This window comes from Chanodichthys erythropterus, chromosome 1 (genome assembly GCF_024489055.1).
Source record: "Chanodichthys erythropterus isolate Z2021 chromosome 1, ASM2448905v1, whole genome shotgun sequence".
Classification (NCBI taxonomy): Eukaryota; Metazoa; Chordata; class Actinopteri; order Cypriniformes; family Xenocyprididae; genus Chanodichthys; species Chanodichthys erythropterus.
This window is the reverse complement of record NC_090221.1, coordinates 11,750,171-11,773,990: the sequence shown is the minus strand read 5'-3', so window position 1 is coordinate 11,773,990 and position 23,820 is coordinate 11,750,171. Positions and strand designations below refer to the sequence as shown.

General features: G+C 41.6%; 1 protein-coding gene across 7 annotated transcripts in view; it reads right to left on the bottom strand.

Moving 5' to 3' along the window:
• The window catches only part of si:dkey-237h12.3 (teneurin-3), a 128,146-nt gene that overhangs the window by 82,476 nt on the left and 21,850 nt on the right, over nucleotides 1–23,820 (bottom strand). For 2 of the 7 annotated variants that reach the window (XM_067380751.1, XM_067380743.1), the window contains exon 3: nucleotides 16,477–16,502. The exons of the other annotated variants lie outside the window; for them this stretch is intronic. In XM_067380751.1, the coding sequence (XP_067236852.1) occupies nucleotides 16,477–16,502 (26 nt within the window). The remainder of the gene's footprint in view (nucleotides 1–16,476; nucleotides 16,503–23,820) is intronic. 7 annotated transcript variants of the gene reach the window in all.

Here is a 23,820-nt window from a genome sequence, read left to right as displayed (position 1 = left end):
ATTAATTTTCATTTTAGTTAAGTATATTTTACTTCTGTTTTAAAAAGCATAATTATTTTTAGATTGTAATGTTACAGTTTTAGAATGTAATGTGATTTGACACTTTTTGGTCATTTTGCATAGCATAGACTACATGGTTACATTCACTATTCAGTTGTTTTCATAGCCTTTAATATGAACATTGTTTGTAGGACATTGTTTGCTCAGGAGTTATTAAGCAACCAGTGACGCCTGCAGCCGTACGGCTGTACGCACTGTGCGCACCATAAGAGGGCGCTAATTAATTCCGTTTTTATTTTTTACATAACTTTTAAATTGATTATTAAAATCTATCTGCATACATGCATGACATATTAAGAAAGCAATAGAAAATGAGAGTAAATAAGGGTGTGCATTTGTGTGGTGTCAAATGTATATTGTGCATTCATGGGTGGGCGTGGGAATATTGGTGAAAAGAAATCTGATTGGTTAGTTTAATTTTGTTGCTTTTTCCACACATAACCAATGACATTACAGATGTTTAAAAACGGGCTCAAAATGAGTAAACATTCTCTAAAACAGCTAAATTTGATTGAAATATTTGCAAAAAGCCTAAAACTATTGAGTAGGGATGGAAATACGGTTGCCAAGCATCATCACTAGAATTCAACTTATGTCTGGTCACAGGTGTTCATATACTTTACAAAGGGTTTACATAAGGCTTATTCTATAACCTTTTTAATGTATTACTGTTTTGAGCCTTTTGATTTTAACTCAAGTGTTATACAATATGAAGCAGCTGGAGCCAGAGTTCTGATTTATTTGTTAGAATAATCTAATGATTGGTTGTGTCCATCAAGTTACAAAAAGAAAAAGAAAATAATCAAATAAAAAATACACAACTGTAAGATTTGTTTTTTTCTTCAGTGAAATTAATACTTTTATTCAGCAAAAATATATATTTCAAATAAATGCTGTTCTTCTGAACATTCTATTCATTCTAGTATTGATTTGGTAACACTTTACAATAAACTTAACATACTACATACTTAACATACTACATATTATATTAAGCTTAACAAGATTAATGTATTAACTATCATGAAATAACAATGAGCAACACATTTGTTACATTATTTTTTAATCTTTGTTAAAGGTGCAATGTGTAAATTTTAGCGGCATCTAACACCCCTCCCTTTCGGTGGCCATCTAGTCGACACCATAGACTGTAAAAAAAAAAAGACACAAAGCGAGGGTTCTTCTTACTTCTAACAAAGAACGGTCTCTGCTTCTAATAAACCAGACGACTATTAACTCCCTGAGGTCTGAAAACCGGCGCGTTTTCAGAGACATAATAGAGACATAAGTAATATATCATAGAGACATAAGTAATATATTAATTGAAACTATAGAATATCTTCTTTTATTTGTATACACTCAGAGTAAAAACAAAATGTTGTGCTTTTTGCAAAATAAAGAAAACTAAAATGATGTATGATCTGTCCTCTCCCTCTGAACAAAGTTTAATCTGATAGTTCTCAGAAAATGAACTGTAACTTAAAACAACTTTTAACGAAAACAAAAATTCTGTTTTTATGTAATCTGTATGAAAAGAGACACATGTCAGAAATCTGTGATTCAGCTCATTATCTGCTAATGCGGCCATGCCCACGGAGCCAGCGCTATTCAGAGGCAAATTCAGAGGCAATACATGCATACATCGTCTCAATCGTGTATTTATTGTCTTGAAAAGTGTTTATCTGGATGTTAAAGCCATGGTTCCCATTCAGTCGGTCACGTTCGACGTACGTCGGACAGACCGATGAATAGGAATCTCGCTAGAGAGGCCAATCTACTTCGAGTGTAACTAAACGAGCCAATGCACATTGGCATGCAATCATATGCATCAGCTGCTCGCCTCGCAGCGCGGGTATTTAATGAGCAGCAGGTGCGTTGCATCTTCAGCTTTTCGCTTTCGGAGCCGAACGGTGTTTGTTCCTGTTCTCTGCAAGCGAGTGTCTGCTAGAAGACGAGTCAAGCTTTTTGGTTGAACTTCTCTTTTTTTCCGAGTGCGGGCGAACAGCACAGCAGCGGGGTCGACGTCTTCTCTTTTTCTGTTTCGTTTGCCGTTTTTGAGCAAATAGCTGTTTGACAGCGTCAGAAGGCTGTTCTCACGGCCGGTACGGTGCGCTTTTGAGCGCTGAAAAGCCGTTTTTACGGCTGGTAAGAGTGAGCGCCTTCAAAGAGAGAGAAAGCACATGACAGGCTGCACACAATCCCTGTCTGTGTTGCGGTGGCCGTTCCCCTGCGTGCTTCAGCACTTCTAAAAGAGTAAAGTCCCTGAAAGAGCTTACACAAGTAGATTCGCGTCTTTTTAAAGACGACATCCTGCTTGTGTTTCTGGATGCGATTGTTCCTGTCCTCACTGACGGCCACGATCACCGTTTCGCATGTCTGGGCGCGTGCTGAAATGATGTTCGTGGGTGTTCATGTTTTCATATGAGAACATGATCACGTCGACACGCCGGTCGTGACTCTTCTTTCTCCGGGAAGCTTGAGTCCCCTCTGTTGTTGGCCAGCTGCCGCTTGTTTGTAAAAGCACAGCCTCGGCTCTGCCCGACACTCTGGGAGACCGCGGAGATCAGCGAGAGCAAACCTCTTGCTCCTCTGCGTGTCGTGTGCCGTCGAGCTGCCGGGCTGCAGCGCGGGTTGTCACGGCAACCCAGCGCTCGCTCTGCGCTCTAGATGCGCGGTTCCCTTGCGTAATGTCCATTGTAGCGCCCTCTCTGGTGCACCAGAAGAGGTCTACTTTGCTGATATGGCTTGGGTGACATGAGGTTGAGGGGTTCCTTCGGGGAACCAACCCCCTAGGGCCCCTCCCTCTCTAGCGCATTGCAAGCTGTGCAGTTTCTGGATTGGATTGCTGGTCCTTTTCATAGGGGAACCTAGCATTTCATTCAGAGTTCCAGCTGAGGGACAGACGTCGATTGCAGCATCGGAGAGAGTGCTGTTATGCTCTGGAAATGAGGGTGACGCTGCCCACTGTAATGGTGTGTGCTTATGCTGACTCAGATTCAGAGTTTACAGCCATGCTTTCCTGGGTCTTCCAGATGTGCATGGAAAACTTGGCAGTATGGGGGTATATTGGTGCCATAAATATGGAATGCCAAAGGTGCCAATCTGCATAAGTTTTTCCTCTCTCACTACCCTCTTGGATGGGGTGGCTGTACACAGACCACACCCACCCTGCATGTGAGGCCAAGGCACTCTTTTTGCATGAGGGTAGTTCTGTGCTGGGGTTGAGCTGCGCTTGTTGACTAACCGTGATCAAAGTCACGGCGCAGGCCCTCAGCCAGACGATGTCCACCTCCGTGGTCCAGAAGTGCCCCCTGGCTTACCTTGTGAGGTGTGAGAGGTTGTCAAGCTAAATGCTTTCTCAATGCTCCCATCTTACGAGGTGGCCTTTCGGTGACACTGTCGAGGACTGAGCCCAGCGGTTCTCCTCAGTTAGTAGCGGATAGGGGAGCTTCCCATGACAAACCATTGAGTTCCTCTTGGGCCGCCCCTCAGTCTGCTCGTCGCCAAGGGTGTCGTCCCCTGCAAGAAACTCCGGCCCAGCAGGCTCTGCTGTATCCATTGCGGGGAGATGACGCCTCCAGTCTCTGCAGCTGTTTAACTGGTTGGTGAGAATCACCCCTGAGACGGGCGACCCAGAGATGGGTGGGGCTGCTCTTCCACCCCTGGAGGAGGGCCAGGTGGTAAATCCTTTATTGGGTTTGTTTCTGTTCCGCCACTGACCCAAGAGGCAGCGGTACCCAAATTTTAAAGAGCAGTTCCTCCATTTCCAGGTCTGAAGAGGGTTTGGAGAGCAGTGGGAGGAGAAAAACCTCACCACTCTCATCCCCCTCTTCTGTCGCCAGCGGACAGCAGCGAGCAGCGGGCAGCCAAAGCCTCGACTGCTCCCTCTGTCCATCCGTGGAGCCAGGTAAGTGTTGCCTAGCACACTGTGACGCCGCTTCGGGCCGCCTCACAAAGAGAGCCCCCCGAGCCGCGTCCCTGTGTTCCACCTCGCTGCCCTGCTGCGGGTACACCGGTGGTCCCTTTGGTCCTGATTGTTCGGTCTCTGCGAGCCGGGTTAGCGCTCCCCAGTCCGTCTCGCTGGCTCCTTCGGACCATCAGGGTCGGCTTTGCGATTCAGTTCGCCCGGCTCCCCCCCCCAAGTTCAGGGACGTCCTCTTCACTACAGTGAAAGATGCCGATGCCCCTGTCCTGCGTGCGGAGATCGCAGTCCTACTGGCGAAGGACGCGATAGAGCCGGTCCCTCCAGCCGATTTAGGGTCGGGGTTCTACAGCCCCTACTTCATTGTACCCAAGAAAAGCAGCGGGTTACGACCGATCTTGGACCTGCGAGTTTTGAATTGGAGCCTCCACAAGCTACCATTCAAAATGCTCACGCAGAAACGCATTTTCGAGTGCATCCGTCCCCGAGATTGGTTTGCAGCGATTGACCTGAAGGACGCGTACTTCCATGTTTCAATTCTTCCGCGACACAGGCCATTCCTGAGATTCGCGTTCGAAGGTCGAGCATATCAGTACAGAGTCCTACCCTTCGGGCTGGCCCTGTCTCTCCGCGTCTTCACGAAAGTCGTGGAGGGAGCCCTTGTTCCCATGAGAGAACAGGGTGTTCGCATTCTCAACTATCTCGACGACTGGCTCATTCTAGCACAGTCCCGGGATCAGTTGTGCAAACACAGGGATTTGGTGCTCAGACACCTCAGCCAGTTGGGGCTTCAGGTCAACTGGGAAAAGAGCAAACTCGCCCCGGTGCAGAGGATCTCTTTTCTCGGTATGGAGTTGGATTCGGTCGAGCAGATAGCACGCCTCACAGAGGAACGTGCTCGGTCGGTTTTGAACTGCCTGAATACATTCAATGGCAGGACAGCGGTCCCACTGAAGTTCTTTCAGAGGCTCCTGGGGCATATGGCGGCTGCTGCGGCTGTAACACCGCTCGGTCTGCTTCATATGAGACCGCTTCAGCACTGGCTTCACGGCCGAGTCCCGAGATGGGCGTGGCAGCGCGGCACATTCCGGGTGCCAATCACTCAGGAGTGCCGCCGAACCTTCAGTCCGTGGTCGGACCCCTTGTTTCTTCGGGCAGGAGTGCCCCTAGAACAGGTGTCCCGGCATGCTGTGGTGTTCACAGATGCTTCTGCCACCGGCTGGGGTTCCACCTAATACGGGCATACAGTCTCAGGGGTTTGGACGGGACCCCATCTGCATTGGCACATCAATTGCCTCGAGTTGCTGGCAGTACGCCTTGCTCTGAGCCGCCTCAAAGGCCTGCTTCAGGGCAAGCATGTACTGGTCCGTATGGACAACACTGCGACCGTTGCGTACATCAACCGTCAAGGTGGTCTACGCTCCCGTCGCATGTCACAACTCGCCCGCCATCTCCTCCTGTGGAGTCGGAAGCATCTGAGGTCGCTTCGCGCCATTCATGTCTCCGGTGTGCTCAACCGTGTGGCCGACGAGCTATCACGAGCTGCGCTGCCAGGAGAGTGGCGACTCCACCCCCAGGTGGTTCAGCTGATCTGGAGAGAATTCGGAGAGGCTCAGGTAGACCTGTTTGCCTCACCAGAAACCTCCCACTGCCAGTTGTTTTACTCTCTGACCGAGGGGACACTCGGGACAGATGCACTGGCTCACAGCTGGCCCCGGGGCCTGCGCAAATATGCGTTTCCCCCAGTGAGCCTACTTGCACAGACCCTGTGCAAAGTCAGGGAGGACGAGGAGCAGGTCTTGTTAGTTGCGCCTTACTGGCCCAACCGGACCTGGTTCCCAGAACTCTCACTCCTCGCGACAGCCCCTCCCTGGCCCATCCCTCTGAGGAAAGACCTTCTTTCTCAGAGACGGGGCACTCTTTGGCACCCGCGTCCAGACCTCTGGAAACTCCATGTCTGGTCCCTTGGACGGGATGCGGAGGTTCTAGGTGACTTACCCACTGAGGTACTTAACACCATCACTTCGGCACGTGCACTGTCTACGAGACGTGCTCACGCCTCAAAGTGGAACCTGTTCATCGAGTGGTGCTCTTCTCGCCGGGAAGACCCCCGAAGATGCTCGACCAGAGTCGTGCTTTCCTTCTTGCAGTAGGGTTGGAGCGTAGGCTGTCCCCCCTCCACCCTCAAAGTCCATACTGCTGCTATATCCACTTACCACGACCACTTAGATGGCAAATCTGTTGGTCAGCACGACCTGGTCATCAGGTTCCTTAGGGGGGCGAGACGGTTAAATCCTTCTCGTCCCCTCTCCATACCCTCTTGGGACCTCACTCTGGTGCTGAGAGCACTTCAGATTGCTCCCTTTGAGCCTTTGCTGTCAGCAGACTTAAAGATTCTGTCTATGAAGACTTTGCTGCTGGTGGCATTGGCCTCCATCAAGAGGGTAGGGGACCTGCAGTCATTTTCGGTCGACGAATCGTGCCTGGAGTTCGGGCCGGGTGATAGCCACGTGGTACTAAGACCCCGGCCTGGCTATGTGCCCAAGGTTCCTACCACTCCCTTCAGGGACCAGGTGGTGAACCTGCAAGCGCTGCCCTCGGAGGAGGCAGACCCAGCCCTGGCTTTACTCTGTCCAGTCCGCGCTTTGCGACTGTACATAGACAGAACCTAAAGCCTCAGGACCTCAGACCAGCTCTTGTCTGTTATGGAGGCCAGCAGAAGGGAAAGGCTGTCTCCAAGCAGAGGATGGCCCACTGCATAGTGGATGCCATCGCCCTGGCTTACCAAGCTCAGGGCGTGCCCTGCCCGCTCAGGTTGCATGCTCACTCCACGAGAGGTGTCGCATCCTCCTGGGCGCTGGCTCGTGGCGCCTCGCTGACAGACATTTGTAGAGCTGTGGGCTGGGCGACACCTAACACGTTCGCTAGATACTATAGCCTTCGTGTCGAGCCGGTCTCCTCCCATGTTCTCGCCACAGGTCAGAGGCACGGAGAGGCCCCGGCTTAGTGTCGGCTTGCTGCGCTACATGCGCTTCTTTTGTCCAGAGAGTCCCTACAAGGCAGACCCTGTCGAGTCCTCCGATATCCCTTCGGCAGCCGACGTGGCGGAGCGTCTGGCGCCAGGCCTATACTCCGTTGTATCCTTGAGAACCGGGTTTAGGCTGGGTTCCATATGTGTGACCCTACGGGGATCCCATATGGTTGGTTCCACGGTTGCTCCTAAACGAAGCCCGTGTCCTTCCCTCTGGGAGAACCTACCCTTCATCGGGTTGGAGTCACCCCAGCTCTTCCATATGTAGCACAGCCCTACAGGGTTAGTCCATATGTACTTCTCCACATAACTCCTTCGGGGAAGGATGTGGCTTCCGCAGCGTTCCTTTCCCAGCGAAGGGTACGCTTTCCCAGCGTTATCCAGTAGTCTCACTGAATGGGTTTTGGGGAACAGCAGTGATCGACTCTCTCTGTGTTAGCCCTGTCCCACCATCCTCAGGCAAGGGGGTTCAGGTGGCTTACAACAGAGCGCTGGAAGGGGGCAGCTCCTGTGGCGCTTTGGTAGGGATTCCTATTCGTCGGTCTGTCCGACGTACGTCGAACGTGACCGACTGAATGGGAACGTCTCGGTTACAAAGGTAACCCTCGTTCCCTGAAGGAGGGAACGGAGACGTACGTCCCGTCGCCACAGTCGCTGTACCCCGCTGATGCTGCCGCCTATCCGGTTCGGCTCCTCAGTGAAAACCTGAAGATGCAACGCACCTGCTGCTCATTATATACCCGCGCTGCGAGGCGAGCAGCTGATGCATATGATTGCATGCCAATGTGCATTGGCTCGTTTAGTTACACTCGAAGTAGATTGGCCTCTCTAGCAAGATTCCTATTCGTCGGTCTGTCCGACGTACGTCTCCGTTCCCTCCTTCAGGGAACGAGGGTTACCTTTGTAACCGAGACGTTAGCGAGCTCTGGAAGACATGCAGTTAGTTCCTGGTTCTTCTTCTTCTTTAGAATAATTTGTGGACTAAATGTGCACAGAGAGCGCCCTCCGGATGCAAGTATGAATTGAAAACACCATTCCGGAAATGTCCTCTTCTTCTTTAGAATCATTTGTGGACTAAAGGTGTACAGAGCGCCCTCCGGCTGCAAGTATGAATTGAAAACACCAGCGCTCATAGTGATAACAATGAATATAGAATAAATATACCTCCTCTGTATAGAAAATTGACATAAACATATGAGAATCGATCAATATTTCTATATGTGAATGCTTTTAAACTAAAAACCTATATTCAGACTGTTTGCATCACAGAAATACATTATATTTTAAAGAATATAATAGAATACCATTATTTTAAATTGAGCTGAGACATGATTAGAGGTTTTTTTCACACCCTACCTGACTGAAAGGCCTCATTAATATGCAGCACAATTAGAGGTTCTTTATGCGATTCTTTTGTCTTCTCAGGTGTAAATCACCCATTATTCATGATGATTCACGCCTCCACGCATACTGTGTTTCTTGACAAAAAGTGTCTCACAAAAACTAAATCAATATATTGTTTTATATGAACAAGTAGGCATTATAATTTTTTACATAATTTTTAAGCAAAAACTCTAGCCTACAACCCCCAATACCCAGAAGTCTTGTAAACACAGATTTAATATATATTTTTGGCCTTATTTCAGTGACTTTTGTTTTTTTCAGTAACCACGCATAAACGTTAATGTTAATGTTCGTTAATAAAAATTCAGCTGTTCATAGTTTGTTCATGTTAGTTTATACTGCATTAACTAATGTTAACAAAAATTTTGATTTTAATTGTAACGAAATGTAGCGGTTATTAATCAATTTATGGATGAAATATGAATATAATAATTCATAAGGTTATGAATAAATTATGATTCATATATCGACCCAACGGGAATTAAACATATATCGTGAATCAATTACAACGAATTATAATCAATTACATATATGATTAGTTCTGGTTTAATAATTATTCAGAGAAACTGTTCGTTTGTCCAGCAAACTAAGTCCCTCACAGAATATTATAAACAAAGTTATCTGGCCATGAAAACAACCTGCTGTTATAACATCAAAGCATAAAACGATCGAAAAACGTTAAAGTGACTTGGGTTTTCAGCTGAAAGAACAAACAGAACAATCGAGCATGAATAACGTTTTAATATATGCAAACTACGAATACAGAGGTTATACATCTAAATATATATACAAGAAAATACACACCTATGTACAAGAATAGAAGTAGAGAAGGAAAGAGAGAAGGCAAGTAGCAAACTCACAACCAGTCCTAAGCCAGCACGGAAATCAGTTTCATCATCTAAGATTGAGAAACGGCAGTATACTTGCATTGATTGCGTGTGTCGAATTTCAGGTTGGCGCTGGTGCAGTTCGTTGGCTTCCTCCGTTCAGCGGGAAGGTTTGAACTGAGGACGAGAGTGAGTTTCGCTGGAAGATGGCGATCCCGAAGCTGAGCGCGATGACAGCGCGTGGTCACCGGAGGGGTCCGGGAAAAACGTGTACGAGATGCTCGTGAGACAATCGGGAGAGAACACACAAGAAATTGTGCGTCTTTGCTTTTATGACTGATAAGCCGACACACCTCCTTGAGGTGGGGTAGCCAATAACATGGGTGCAAAGTTGGCGGGAAAGCTTTCCCATTGTTTGGCCTCACGACTTAATCCAATGATTTATGACTACCAGATCAGATCTCCAAACGGAGTGTGTTCTTCACAGTATCATTAAACACATAGAAAAATACATTTGTCCGTTTGGTGACATGTCTCAATGAATAGCTCGAGTCCGGAGCTTTGAAACGAGATCAAACTCGATAGGTCAGAAAGGCATAGGAGAGAAGTTATGGTTTACAGACAAAATTATATCATTAAAATGCACACTAGCACAAATACACTCATTTAAACACTAGGAAACATGCATACGCCCTAAAATATATGAAATATATATTTCAGCATAGTGGTGCTATATATATATATATATATATATATATATATGCAGTTAAAAGTGTATGTTTGTGTGTTTCTGTATGTGTGTCTGTGTGTGTGTGTTTTTGTGTGTGCCAGTGTGTTTGGGTGCTGGAATGTGGATCTGGCCCGTAGTCCACATGAGGGGCCCCTTTGATGTCCTAAGAGCAAGGAAATTGGGCCTGCTGTGTTAACTCGGAGGGCCACAAAGGTGTCAAGTGGGCTCATCTTTAGTAGACAGTTCGGAGCCGATTTAGTGATTAAGAAACAAAGTTCATCAGGTTAAAAGCGTTCTGAAAACTCCAAAGTTTATTGATTATCCTGATACTTGTGCATACGCTACATAATAATGTATTAGTAAAGAATGAAAATACTTTTTTAAACAAAGATTAATAAATACTGTATATGTATTGATCATTATTAGTTCATGCTAACTAATGAACCTTATTGTAAAGTGTTACCATTTTTACTGTTACTTATGATCAAATAAAAGTTCATTGAGCATAAGTCTTCAAAAACATTAAAAAAAATTAAAAAATCTTAAGATCCCAATCTGAATGGTAGTGTACCATGAATTAAAGAATTTCATTTTTTGTTTAAAAAAATCAGACATGACTTCATGGTTATGTAATATGTAAAACATTAGTGTAAAATGTCTAGCAAAAACAACTATAACCACATATCGGTACAGTCATACTGTATAAAGATTTATGTCATAGGCCCAAATAAAGACACATACTGATAATGTTCATATGATCTTAATCTGTTTATGCAGAATAGAAATTCATAATTTCATCGCATTTCATCACGATTGTTAAACACACATATAGACAACCTCAATGTGTCAGGCTGCAAACATAATGAATTTCTAACAGCAGGAATTCTGCAATACACATTCACTCCCACTGTCTATCCTTAGATATTCGTGCCTAATGTGAAAGTGTCACATTCAATTTGGCTCTCAGCTAATGCAAACACAGTGACGCCTAATTGAAATCCACTGGAGTTATAACCACTGATTTACTGTGCAGTGTTGGTTATTTAGTATGGCACTGTGATCTATAAAAGCATGTATTAGATGCAGGGACATTTATTTGACATTAAGTAGTGGGTAATATGGAGTACATTTTTCTTTCCAGTGCCATGAAATAAAATCTTATAAAACATCCTAGCATTAACGATATTTAAATAATGTAGCATGCTTTTGAAAGTATGAGCAATTTCCCCTACCAGTGATAATTTCCCAAAATAAGCTGAACAGTGTGTTCGTTCTCTGCTGGATTTCACCTTTAAATGGCAAATGTGCATTGAAAATCCTATTTGTGTGTGCGTGTGTGTGTGTATGTGTGTGTGTGCGTGTGTGCACCCTTGGCTAATCTATACCAGAGAAAACTGCTGATCTGTTACAACAACCAAGAACTACTGTTCAAACAAAATATTTACTTTATAATGGTTTTGTAAGACCACTGTAGTCATGCATGTAGCCTTCATTTCATGCGCTGGACTAATGTTCTGAACATTATTCCACCTTTTTTAAAATGTGTCAAAATGTGACCTTTTGATGAAAAATAACCATTCTCTGGCAAATATTATATTTTATGATAACAAAAATGCTTTGTAATACAAATATCAGATCAGGTTGTTTGTCCCTAATTTTCATCTAGCAACAAAGCTCACTTGAGACAAACACAAGACTGAAATGGGTGCTTTTTTTGACATTAAGAACTGAGCACTGGAGAGAAAATCTGACATTATCACTCTCGAGTGCCAAGTATCTAGGGCATAGTTGCCATTTGAATATGATAAATGCCTTACTAAGAACTCTCCTATCGTAACAATCCAGAGATGAATTGGGAATACAATAAACAAAGCGGACATATGTTTCATAGCACGCAAACCCCAGGAGACAGTCTATATGGCATTAATCACTCCACTGAAGAGCACTAAAAAACTCTCAAAGCACACCATTACAAACAATGCTCATTTTATATAGCTTTAAGATGCTCCAAAAGTTACTGCACCAATCAAACAATGCAAGAGCGGTGCATATACAGAGTGTAATTGGAGCTGCGGTACTGGAGATGGATTGGGGTCGGACTGTCAGGCGGATAAGCATCGGATCAGAGGCGCGGTCCGACAGCATGATGTCTTTGCCTCCACTGATCCTCTCTCAGCCGGGTCAGGCTTTTTCTGAAAGCCCACTGTGACAGCCAACCACACACGTATCAACACACACCTTATTATGACCACTGTTGATTTAAGCAATGGGATTTGTGTGGAGAAGGACAGACTGTGAAAGACAGACATTGGGTATTCTACATCTACCTCGTGTTGTTTAGGTAAACAAACAACTTTATAGGGCTTTCTGGATATACTTCTAGTGTAGCTCAGAGTCAGTGTGGATCGTTTGCTTGTGTACATTGATCTATCTGCAATAAAATATTGAAATAAATGAATACAACCAGAGGCTGTCCACACTGGGTGTGTTCATGCAAAAAAGCTTGAAGCTTATAGTGCAAGACCAGTGTTCATTTCAATGAAAAAAATTACAGACAAAACTGTATGTTAAAACAATTCCCATTGTGAAATGTGATGTATATATTAAATTGACTTGGCTTGACTTGACAATGCACTAACAAAGTTTTTAAAAGAAGAAATATCTAGAAAGAGTAAGATTTTCATATAATCCAATTATAGTCAATTGGGGACTGACCGCTTTAGTATTTCACATATCATATTATACACTATATAATCCTGCCTGACTTTTTTTTTTATTAAATAACTCAAGGTATACTACAAATATTTGGAGTCTGTAAGATTTTAAAATGTTTTTGAAATAAGTATTTTATGCTCACCAAGGCAATTGCATTTTTCATACAAAATCTAGTACATACAATAAGTTTTCTATTTTAATAGTTTTTATAAATATAATTTACTCCCTTGATGCAAAGCTGAATTTTCAGCATAATTACTTCAGTGTCACATGATCCTTCAGAAATCATTCTAATTTGCTTATTTGCTATACAAGAAACATTTCTTCTTCTTATTATTATTATTATTATTAATGCTGCAAACTGTTGTGCTGCATAATATTTTTTTACATGAAACATTTTTTAGGATTCTTTAATGAATAGAAAGTTCAAAAAAATTGTATTATTATAACCGTCTTTATTTTCACATTTGATCAATTTAATGCATCTTTGCTTAGTATTATTCCTTGAAAAAAATCTTAAATATTTTCAATATTAGTGTACATCGGGAATAAATTACACTTTCTCATCAACTAAACTTGGATGCCACTTTAGTTCAAGTAAAATTTTAAAAATAAATGACAAAATATTGAAAAAATATAAATAATTAAAAAATAGAAAACATGCTGAAAAGGTGCCTCACAAGGGTCCATCTAGTGCATGTTTACATAGAAAAAATGTACAATAATGTGTCCTGTGTGAACATCCCCTTGAAGGTGTCTCTTTATCCTCATATTCCCTTATTCAGCGTTCATATTTTAGATGTGTTTGTCCTTGCTTCTTTTCTGAGGGCAGACATAATCATATCTGCAAGATGCCTTCCCGCCATTAAAGGAGGCAGTTGTTTTGAGAGATGCACATATAATGAAGGGAGCTCAAGATGAGCTATGCTCTTTGAGATGCAACAACTTCAGGATGGATGTCAGGATGAGGGGTTTGAATTTAGGTTTGGCAGGGAGGAATAGAGCCTCAGTCAGACGCACAGGCGCGTTATGCATCCATTAACTTCAGAAAGCACGACATATAGCTCGGAACCAGAATATAACGTGCATCTATATTAAATGCAGGGGAAGAACACAAGTGTCGATTTAGGCTCTTTTTCAAGTGCCTTGTGCACCTGTGCGCCACTTTCAGTGTTTCAGGGACAGAGTCTGCCTTCTTGTGATCTGATCTACATTGCGGAGCGCAGCAGGGGTTTTGTGCAAGAATAATCCAGATTGAAATAAGTAGTTGACAAGGTTGGGAGCGGCAGAGACGAAACCCCCTGTAGAGCGACATGTCAAAATCAACCCAGGGGGCCTTTTACATTGCACCTGGTTTTCACGCCCACTGAAACAACTGCAACTGGACATTCGTAACGGAAAGGAAGTGGGGCTGCCATTTTGGTCCGAGCACCACCTGCATCTAAACATGACAAAAAAGACATGTTTAAGAAGTCAGAGTGATTGTGAATAAATTCCACCTGTAGAGCAACACGTTTCACAACATAGTCCAAAAATGAACGTCACAGCAGTGGGGAGTTTAGGTCTGGCCGACTCATTATTCAGCACCTGTTAGACTCAGATACAGTGTAGCTATGGGACTGACTTTCATTGGTGGCAAAATGGATCTTTTCAAATATAGATGAGAATGCGACTGCAATTTATTACACATCTTGTGATTTATTTTCTGGTTGCTCACACAGGAAAACCAATTCAAGCTGGCAGGGGAATACAAGCAAAACCAAGTCACAGGGAGTAATTCTATCGTTCAAATTGAATGTTACATTCTCTAATAAACAGGTCATTGCCAGGAAATAAAGCCTGGCCACAACAAATATCTCTCCTTGAAAATAAGGTACAATCTGAAGCTACAATTCAACATGAATTCATGCTGTAAAATTACATTGAAAGCATTGTAAGCACAATCCATTTCTTTTATTAAACCATGGGTAGGCAAGTTCGGTCCTAGAGAGCCGCTGTCCTGCTGAGTTTAGCTCCAGCCTAAATTAAACACACCTGAACAAGCTAATCAAGCTCTTCAGGATTACTAAGGCTATAGGCAGCTGGTTGGAACTAAACTCTGCAGGACAGCGGCTCTCTAGGACCGAACTTGCCTACCCCTGTATTAAACATTCAGCCAGAACCAGACTCATCTGAACCAAATCACAAGGTTCTTTGTTCATGGAGAAGTTTCACACTAACTAAGACTAAGAGTTTATCACTAAATTAGCTAATGCAGGTGATGGCTATTGTTGCACTTTTTAAATATTCCTTTCGTCTTTTGCGCAGAGTGGTCGATCTCAGTATGCAGAGACGTGAATCCGTTACATGTTGACTTCTAAGCCCTTGCCATTTTCCAGATCGACCTATGTTCAATATCCTGATTGAGGCTAATCATTACACCAGCTTGCTGAGATAATAACTTTCTCTCAGACAGCGGGCTTTGCCAAGGACTCTGGGGATCTAATGTTTTGTTTTTTTTTTTTCTGTGGCACACAGCCTCGTGGATTAAGGCATTCAAATATTACACTGCAACTTGCACCTTAGAGATACTGATATCAAACCATGCAGAAATATTTTCACATACAAACCAGTGTTTTTCATTTGTAAATGATTACTAGAAAAACAGTACAAACATACAGCTTGTATTGTTGGGACTAGTCAAAAGCCAGATCATATTTTACCTAATTTATTGGTGCAATTGAATTCCAGAACATTTTAATTTCAGCAGGGGCCATGAAATGAGAATATTCTCACACTGTCATAATAACATTGTGCAGCAGAGGTAGAGAGTGTAAGGAGAGGACATTGAGAGAGCAGAAGATAGTGAATAATGGTTTGTTCCACTCAGCACTTAAAGGTTGGATCTCTATTACCAGCTGAGATAAAATGTCATTCGCGTCCCCGGGAATAGTGGATTGTGATATTTAATGGTGGGTCCTGGGACTTGACTTTCTTTCCCAGAGCTCTCTATCTTCCTGCTACATTATTCACAGGGCTGTCAGCGAGCACCTGGCCAACATACAGCAGCACCTACAGTACGTCTACAGACGCACTGAAGGGTAGAAAATGGACTCTTTTCCAGCAAAGCAAGGCTTTTATTGAAAATGATGGTTCTGCCATGATGGCTTCACAGATGCATATCACTGTCTTCATTGCCCTGAAAATATATGAAAGATTTTTCTTCCATTTTGGGGATTTTTGTAAGCATTTTTTCTTATTTTTATTGATCACCATTGCACCATTGTTTTCTCCAAATGATCTCAGTGAATGGCTTGTTGGGCTGTTGAACAACATAATTGGGCAAATGCTGACAAAATACTCATAATGTGTGGGGATGTTATGGATGCACACTGTCTAAAATGTATGTTCTCTAATGTCTCAAAACATTTGTACAGCATCTGTTTATCAGGCAGTTTTAAATTATATATCTAACAGCATGCTAGTTTCTAAATAAGAACATCACCTGTGCATTCGACCGACTAATGAGAACCCACACATATGATTTAAAAATCAGAACAGCACTATATGATGTTGTTACGTCCCATGTTATTATTTGTTTTGGGAATGGTATTTTGTTTGTTTTCTTCCCTCATTTTTTTCTTTGTCTTTACTTTCGTTTCAGCAGGTTGATGTGGGTACCTAAGTGGTTAAATCCTTTGCCAATCACCGTGACGCGTGGCGACAACGCAGGGCTTCACCAATGAGGGCGCCGTAGTTGATTATTAAAGAGCGCACCTGTGCAGGAAGCGGGAGCTCTCTGGCACGCCACACATTCTATTGTTGTTTGGTGGTTGACTCATTTTGCCCTGTACCATCCTTGTGTTAATATGTATTGCTTAAGTCTGTGTTCTTTGCTAAGTCAGTGTTTAACAGCCCATTCGATCTTTTCTCTCTGGTGTTTCTCGCCATTTCTGTTATCTGGTTGATAAAACGATATTACAAAACGGTTGAAGAGATAAAGAACAGGTAAGATAACACGTGATATACATGTACCACACTGAGTTATCAATTATAGAACACTAGTTTAGTGACGCGTGCCACTTTTGTTTTTTTGGTTATAGTAAGGGTAGTGTATTTAGGGCGTCCTTGATGCTGAAGATTTTTCTTTTTGTTTAATGTTTTTTTTTTTTTTTTTTTTGTGAATATTGATGGTAGAGTTAGATTAGAAGTTTTGTTTTTTGTTTAGTAAGGTTGGTTATATTTTGTTTCTTTCTTTGATTTGGCACGGTCTCGTTCTTTTCTCTTTTCCCCGTTCTTTTGTGAATTATTTTTGCTTGGTTAACGAATGTATATAATTTGTAAATTTACGTAAATAATTATATTCTGGGTTAATTTGTCCTGGTTTCGCTATAATAAACAAACACGTTGCTGACAAATGGTGTGTGATTGTTTTCCAGTATGCGTTCAGTGTTTTAATGTTGCACCCTTGTTTCCCCTGGATGTTTTAAAAAAAGGGTTTGTAACAGATGTATAAAAGCACACTGATGTAGTAAAATAATTTTCCAGGTGCTCCAAGATAAAATCTGATGGATTTTTATGGTGATTTTTGTATTTGTCTAAAAATAGATTTTATATTTCATGCTCAAAAGTTTATTCCCCCTCAACCCTTTGCCACGTGTGGTGAAAGGAATGCACAAAAAAAAAAAAAACAAGAATAAAAGCTTTCCTTTTAAGTGCATGATATACTATGCCAAATAATTACAGTTATTTCACCTTACAGCAACCTGTTCAAGATCTATTTTTACCTGATTCATTTTGAATAGGATACAATTACTTTTAAAGCTTTAAGAACCTTGAAATGTTAGACAATCTGACATTATTTGAAAGTACAGTAATGTTCCTGTACAGAAAGTCCAGCTTTTCTGTCAGTTTTTTTAGAGCTTTGTTTGTTTATTGTGCATTTGCATAACCGATGAAACAGAAAAACTCAGATTAATGTAGTTTGCTGCTATATTTGTAAGTAACACTCAGCCATGGTGAACTGTGTATGCCACACAGCAGAGAGAGGAAAACAAATCCACCATAAAGCAAATTTAATGAAGTCCCAAACGGCAACCACTGAGTATATCTCTCTAGCTTTAAAGAAAAGAAACATCCCACAACTCCACAAACTGTCCTTCAATGTGATTCTAAAGTGATGCAGAAAGTAAACAGTCCAACTAGTAGTTCGGTTGTATGGTATTTACAATTAATACAAAGATCTGCAGTACCAAAAATCCTGATTCAGCACAGTTTGGTACATGACCTGACAAAAGCGTGCTGCTATTCAATGGCGCCGATAACTACTTGTTAGTATTTGTGTAGAACTGAAAGCCCATTCACCACTACTGTTCACATTCATCACTCATCACTCATGTAAAGACCGTGCAAAGCTGGAGTTTAACACACAAGCTCTGTTCCAACATCTGCTGTTTATCTAGACAGTATTTTAAGACATCATAGGCCTCCCAAAGCAAAAGCTGTTTATGTTGCCTTAAAATACCTCATATGGGCCCAAAAAATAAATTAAATAAATAACTTTGAAAAATTTGAGAAAAAAAGAAATGTTTACACCAATATAAAATGCACTTTACCCAATATTTGCCTCTTCAAATAGAACTGCAAGACAAACTAAAATGCTGTGTTAAGCTGGCTGGGATGCTCAGAAAAAGCCACAGAGCCACACAAGATTTATACGTTTTGGGTGAAATCAACCTATAGTACAAATGAGTATGATACCATTTAAAAGTTTGGGGTTATTTATTTATTTATTTATAGAAATTAATACTTTTTATTTAGCAATCAAGCATTAAACTAAAAAGTGACAGCAAAGACATTGTTTTAAATTGAAATAATATTTCACAATATTAAATTGTTACTGTATTTTTGATCCAAAAATTGCAGCTTTGATGAGACTTGATTCAAACACGTTTAAAAAATCTTGTATTTGTCTCTGCATAATAAATGGCTAGTTCACTTTTGCCATTTATCATCATCACTCTCATCAAACTTGTATTATGTTATTTGCCGGAAAAAAAAAAAAAAAAAGATTCAGTTTCTGTTAAGTTTCTGCTAAGACTATAAATGCAGATGCAAATGAATATGGATTTTATTGGTATTGTTATACTTCAGATTGTTGATATTTTGCTGCATTTGTTCAGAACCATCTGTTATATTATGGTGGCAGGATTCTGAAGAGATTGGAGCTTCAGATTGGAGCGTGCCACCAAGCAAAACAAAAGCATGTCAATCTGAATGTTGCTCAACAAAGCATCAAAAAGTATGATTTTCTGCTGTTTGCACTGCCAAGTTGGACCTGAGCCCATCATTAGTGCCAAAGATTTGGCAGACTCTGTTCCCAATTTCCAGACAACTGTACAGCTGCCTGATTGTTTAACAGATGAAAGAATTTATTTGAACTCTTTAAACAAAGTTGCAAGACCATCTTCACTGAATTAGACTGACACAATTTGGAAAGAAACCAAAGGCATCTATTCTAATACCCATTTTACACGGCTTTAACCTTATTTGCTTCAAAGCATCAACTACTTTTAATAGTCTGAAGGATAAGTGAAGAAATAATTAGTCTGGGTAAATGAAACAGCTCTAGGTGAAATTAAACTTTAAGTGAACTTTACTTGTACAAGGACCGTAACCATATCCAATCAAGCGACACTGAAAGCCACATTGCAATCAAACAACATCCAGATGGCACTGTGATATTCTTGATCCTTGCCACACATTGGCAAGGATCAAGAATAGGCTGCGGCTAGAAACAGGAATATCACACCACCACCATTAGTTTGTTATCCAACAGTGTCATCTCAAGATAATGGACATTTATGGATTCGCAATGATGGATGAAAAGAGCCTTTTCTGAGAGTCGCCTTGCTGCAGCAAACTCCAATTACATTGTGAATTACGTGAAAATAATGTAATGCTGGTGCCTTCAACATTTAATGTGATTTAAGGGACTGTTCTGAAGTCGATTCAATGTACAGTCTTGAAATTGCCATGGTTTTTTAATCCAGGATGAAAGATCCAATGGCCTGAGACGGATGGCAAGTGGCACAGAGGGCCCTTGACCTCTATATCCGATTCCATATGAGGGACGCAATAAAAGGATATGGAGAGGGTGAATGAGTTGTGACCCCCAACTTCCTTGATTTATATCAGTGTCCTATGAAGTGGGCAGTAGATGTCCTGACCTGCACACGTTCACCCTCACACAGAGAGCCAAAAATCAATATCTTTCAGGAAGAAAAGTACCCAATAGACAGAAATATGGGTGGGCAGGCACAAAGCATTTAAAGTCTATTGTGGTTTAAAAATATATTTATGAATAAATAAATAAATAAATAAATAGAAAGGAGACCAAGTCTCAAAAGAATGGAAATATGGATGAAAATTATAATTAGCATGCAATCAAATATGCATAAATAAACTGTGGCCCTGCTATAACATTGAAGGTTATTAATAGATTTGAACTGTTTATACAAAGGCATAAACAAATTCCTTTGGCCATAAATGAGACTTTGGATGACTGGTCTTGGCAGGCTGATTTGTGCACGTTACGTATTCAGGTGGTGAGAGCCAGCTTTCACATCCCCGAGTGAGAGTGGGTGGAAGCTTTTATTCGTCTGACGAAAGCGAAAGAATGATAGATTTTGTATAACACTATCAGATGAGTCCGAATTCTTTCCTTACAACTTTTTCTGTGATGGGAGATTTAAAACCCTGAATCTCAACTTGTTTGGTGAAGATGAATGTTTGCACTTGGTGATGTGAGAGACGATTATTGACATGCTGGGTAAAGAATGATGTAGCGGGCTACCAAAATATTAATCTGCCCTGAGAACAAAGCGCTGATGTTCTCGCTTCTGCAATCATATGCAATCTCATGCAATTCTTAAGAGGGAAAAATATATCATATATTAGACAAATAGGAATTACACAAGCATTTAGTACGTGCTTCAGTGAATGTTTGAGTGACTGAGCACCCGAACATTCAGACGTGCTTTGAGTGGGGGTTCAATCTTCAACTGGCTGGCGGCAGCAGCCACTGACAGGTCACATGACCTGGTGGCAGCTGCCAGTCTGATTCTGGCAGGTCACGTGACCTGCCAGTGGCACTGGTGGCAGCTGCCAGTCTTGATTCTGGCAGGTCTGTCAGCGGTGGCTGACAGAGTGTAACGCGTTCCTTATTTCTATCGTTGCATGGAAATACATAATTGTATTATTATTAATATAATCTTATGACTCTATTCTTTTGTATAATACACGTTTTAGATGGGTTTATCTCAATTAAAGCAGTAAAATGACCGTGATCTCAACTGGTGGAAAATGACGCATAGCCCAGCCAGCCACTGCTGAGACGCGAGTATAACGCGCTCTCTAATCACTCTCGCTGCATGGAAATACATAATTTTATTATTATTAATATCATATTATGACTCTATTCGTTTGTATGGTGGACGTTTTAGATGGGTTTATCTCAATTAAAGCAGTAAAATGACCGTGATCTCAACTGGTGGAAAATGACGCATAGCCCAGCCAGCCACTGCTGAGACGCGAGTATAACGCGCTCTCTAATCACTTTCGCTGCATGAAAATACATAATTTTATTATTATTAATATCATATTATGACTATATTGTTTTGTATGATTGACGTTTTAGATGGGTTTTTCTCAATTAAAGCAGTAAAATGACCGTGATCTCAACTGGTGGAAAATGACGCTCAGCCCAGCCAGCCACTGCTGAGACGCGAGTATAACGCGCTCTCTAATCACTTTCGCTGCATGAAAATACATAATTTTATTATTATTAATATCATATTATGACTATATTGTTTTGTATGATTGACGTTTTAGATGGGTTTATCTCAATTAAAGCAGTAAAATGACCATGATCTCAACTGGTGGAAAATGACGCTCAGCCCAGCCAGCCACTGCTGAGACGCGAGTATAACGCGCTCTCTAATCACTCTCGCTGCATGAAAATACATAATTGTATTATTATTAATATAATCTTATGACTCTATTCTTTTGTATGGTGGACGTTTTAGATGGGTTTATCTCAATTAAAGCAGTAAAATGACCGTGATCTCAACTGGTGGAAAATGACGCATAGCCCAGCCAGCCACTGCTGAGACGCGAGTATAACGCGCTCTCTAATCACTCTCGCTGCATGAAAATACATAATTTTATCATTATTAATATCATATTATGACTCTATTCGTTTGTATGGTGGACGTTTTAGATGGGTTTATCTCAATTAAAGCAGTAAAATGACCGTGATCTCAACTGGTGGAAAATGACGCATAGCCCAGCCAGCCACTGCTGAGACGCGAGTATAACGCGCTCTCTAATCACTTTCGCTGCATGAAAATACATAATTTTATTATTATTAATATCATATTATGACTATATTGTTTTGTATGATTGACGTTTTAGATGGGTTTTTCTCAATTAAAGCAGTAAAATGACCGTGATCTCAACTGGTGGAAAATGACGCTCAGCCCAGCCAGCCACTGCTGAGACGCGAGTATAACGCGCTCTCTAATCACTCTCGCTGCATGAAAATACATAATTGTATTATTATTAATATAATCTTATGACTCTATTCTTTTGTATGGTGGACGTTTTAGATGGGTTTATCTCAATTAAAGCAGTAAAATGACCGTGATCTCAACTGGTGGAAAATGACGCATAGCCCAGCCAGCCACTGCTGAGACGCGAGTATAACGCGCTCTCTAATCACTCTCGCTGCATGAAAATACATAATTGTATTATTATTAATATAATCTTATGACTCTATTCTTTTGTATGGTGGACGTTTTAGATGGGTTTATCTCAATTAAAGCAGTAAAATGACCGTGATCTCAACTGGTGGAAAATGACGCATAGCCCAGCCAGCCACTGCTGAGACGCCAGTGAGTATAACGCGCTCTCTAATCACTCTCGCTGCATGAAAATACATAATTTTATTATTATTAATATCATATTATGACTATATTGTTTTGTATGATTGACGTTTTAGATGGGTTTTTCTCAATTAAAGCAGTAAAATGACCGTGATCTCAACTGGTGGAAAATGACGCTAAGCCCAGCCAGCCACTGCTGAGACGCGAGTATAACGCGCTCTCTAATCACTCTCGCTGCATGAAAATACATAATTGTATTATTATTAATATAATCTTATGACTCTATTCTTTTGTATGGTGGACGTTTTAGATGGGTTTATCTCAATTAAAGCAGTAAAATGACCGTGATCTCAACTGGTGGAAAATGACGCATAGCCCAGCCAGCCACTGCTGAGACGCGAGTATAACGCGCTCTCTAATCACTCTCGCTGCATGAAAATACATAATTTTATCATTATTAATATCATATTATGACTCTATTCGTTTGTATGGTGGACGTTTTAGATGGGTTTATCTCAATTAAAGCAGTAAAATGACCGTGATCTCAACTGGTGGAAAATGACGCATAGCCCAGCCAGCCACTGCTGAGACGCGAGTATAACGCGCTCTCTAATCACTTTCGCTGCATGAAAATACATAATTTTATTATTATTAATATCATATTATGACTATATTGTTTTGTATGATTGACGTTTTAGATGGGTTTTTCTCAATTAAAGCAGTAAAATGACCGTGATCTCAACTGGTGGAAAATGACGCTCAGCCCAGCCAGCCACTGCTGAGACGCTGAGTATAACGCGCTCTCTAATCACTCTCGCTGCATGAAAATACATAATTTTATCATTATTAATATCATATTATGACTCTATTCTTTTGTATGGTGGACGTTTTAGATGGGTTTATCTCAATTAAAGCAGTAAAATGACCGTGATCTCAACTGGTGGAAAATGACGCTCAGCCCAGCCAGCCACTGCTGAGACGCGAGTATAACGCGCTCTCTAATCACTCTCGCTGCATGAAAATACATAATTTTATTATTATTAATACAGCTAATTTTATGACTATATTCTGTTGTATGGTTGGCGTTTCAGATGGGTTTACCTCAAATATATATACAATCTACTTAATGCTTTCTGTCCTCTGATTGACAGTACATAGCCTACACATGAAGTATGTGTAAGGCAAAAATGTACTGTACTGAAGCAACTTGA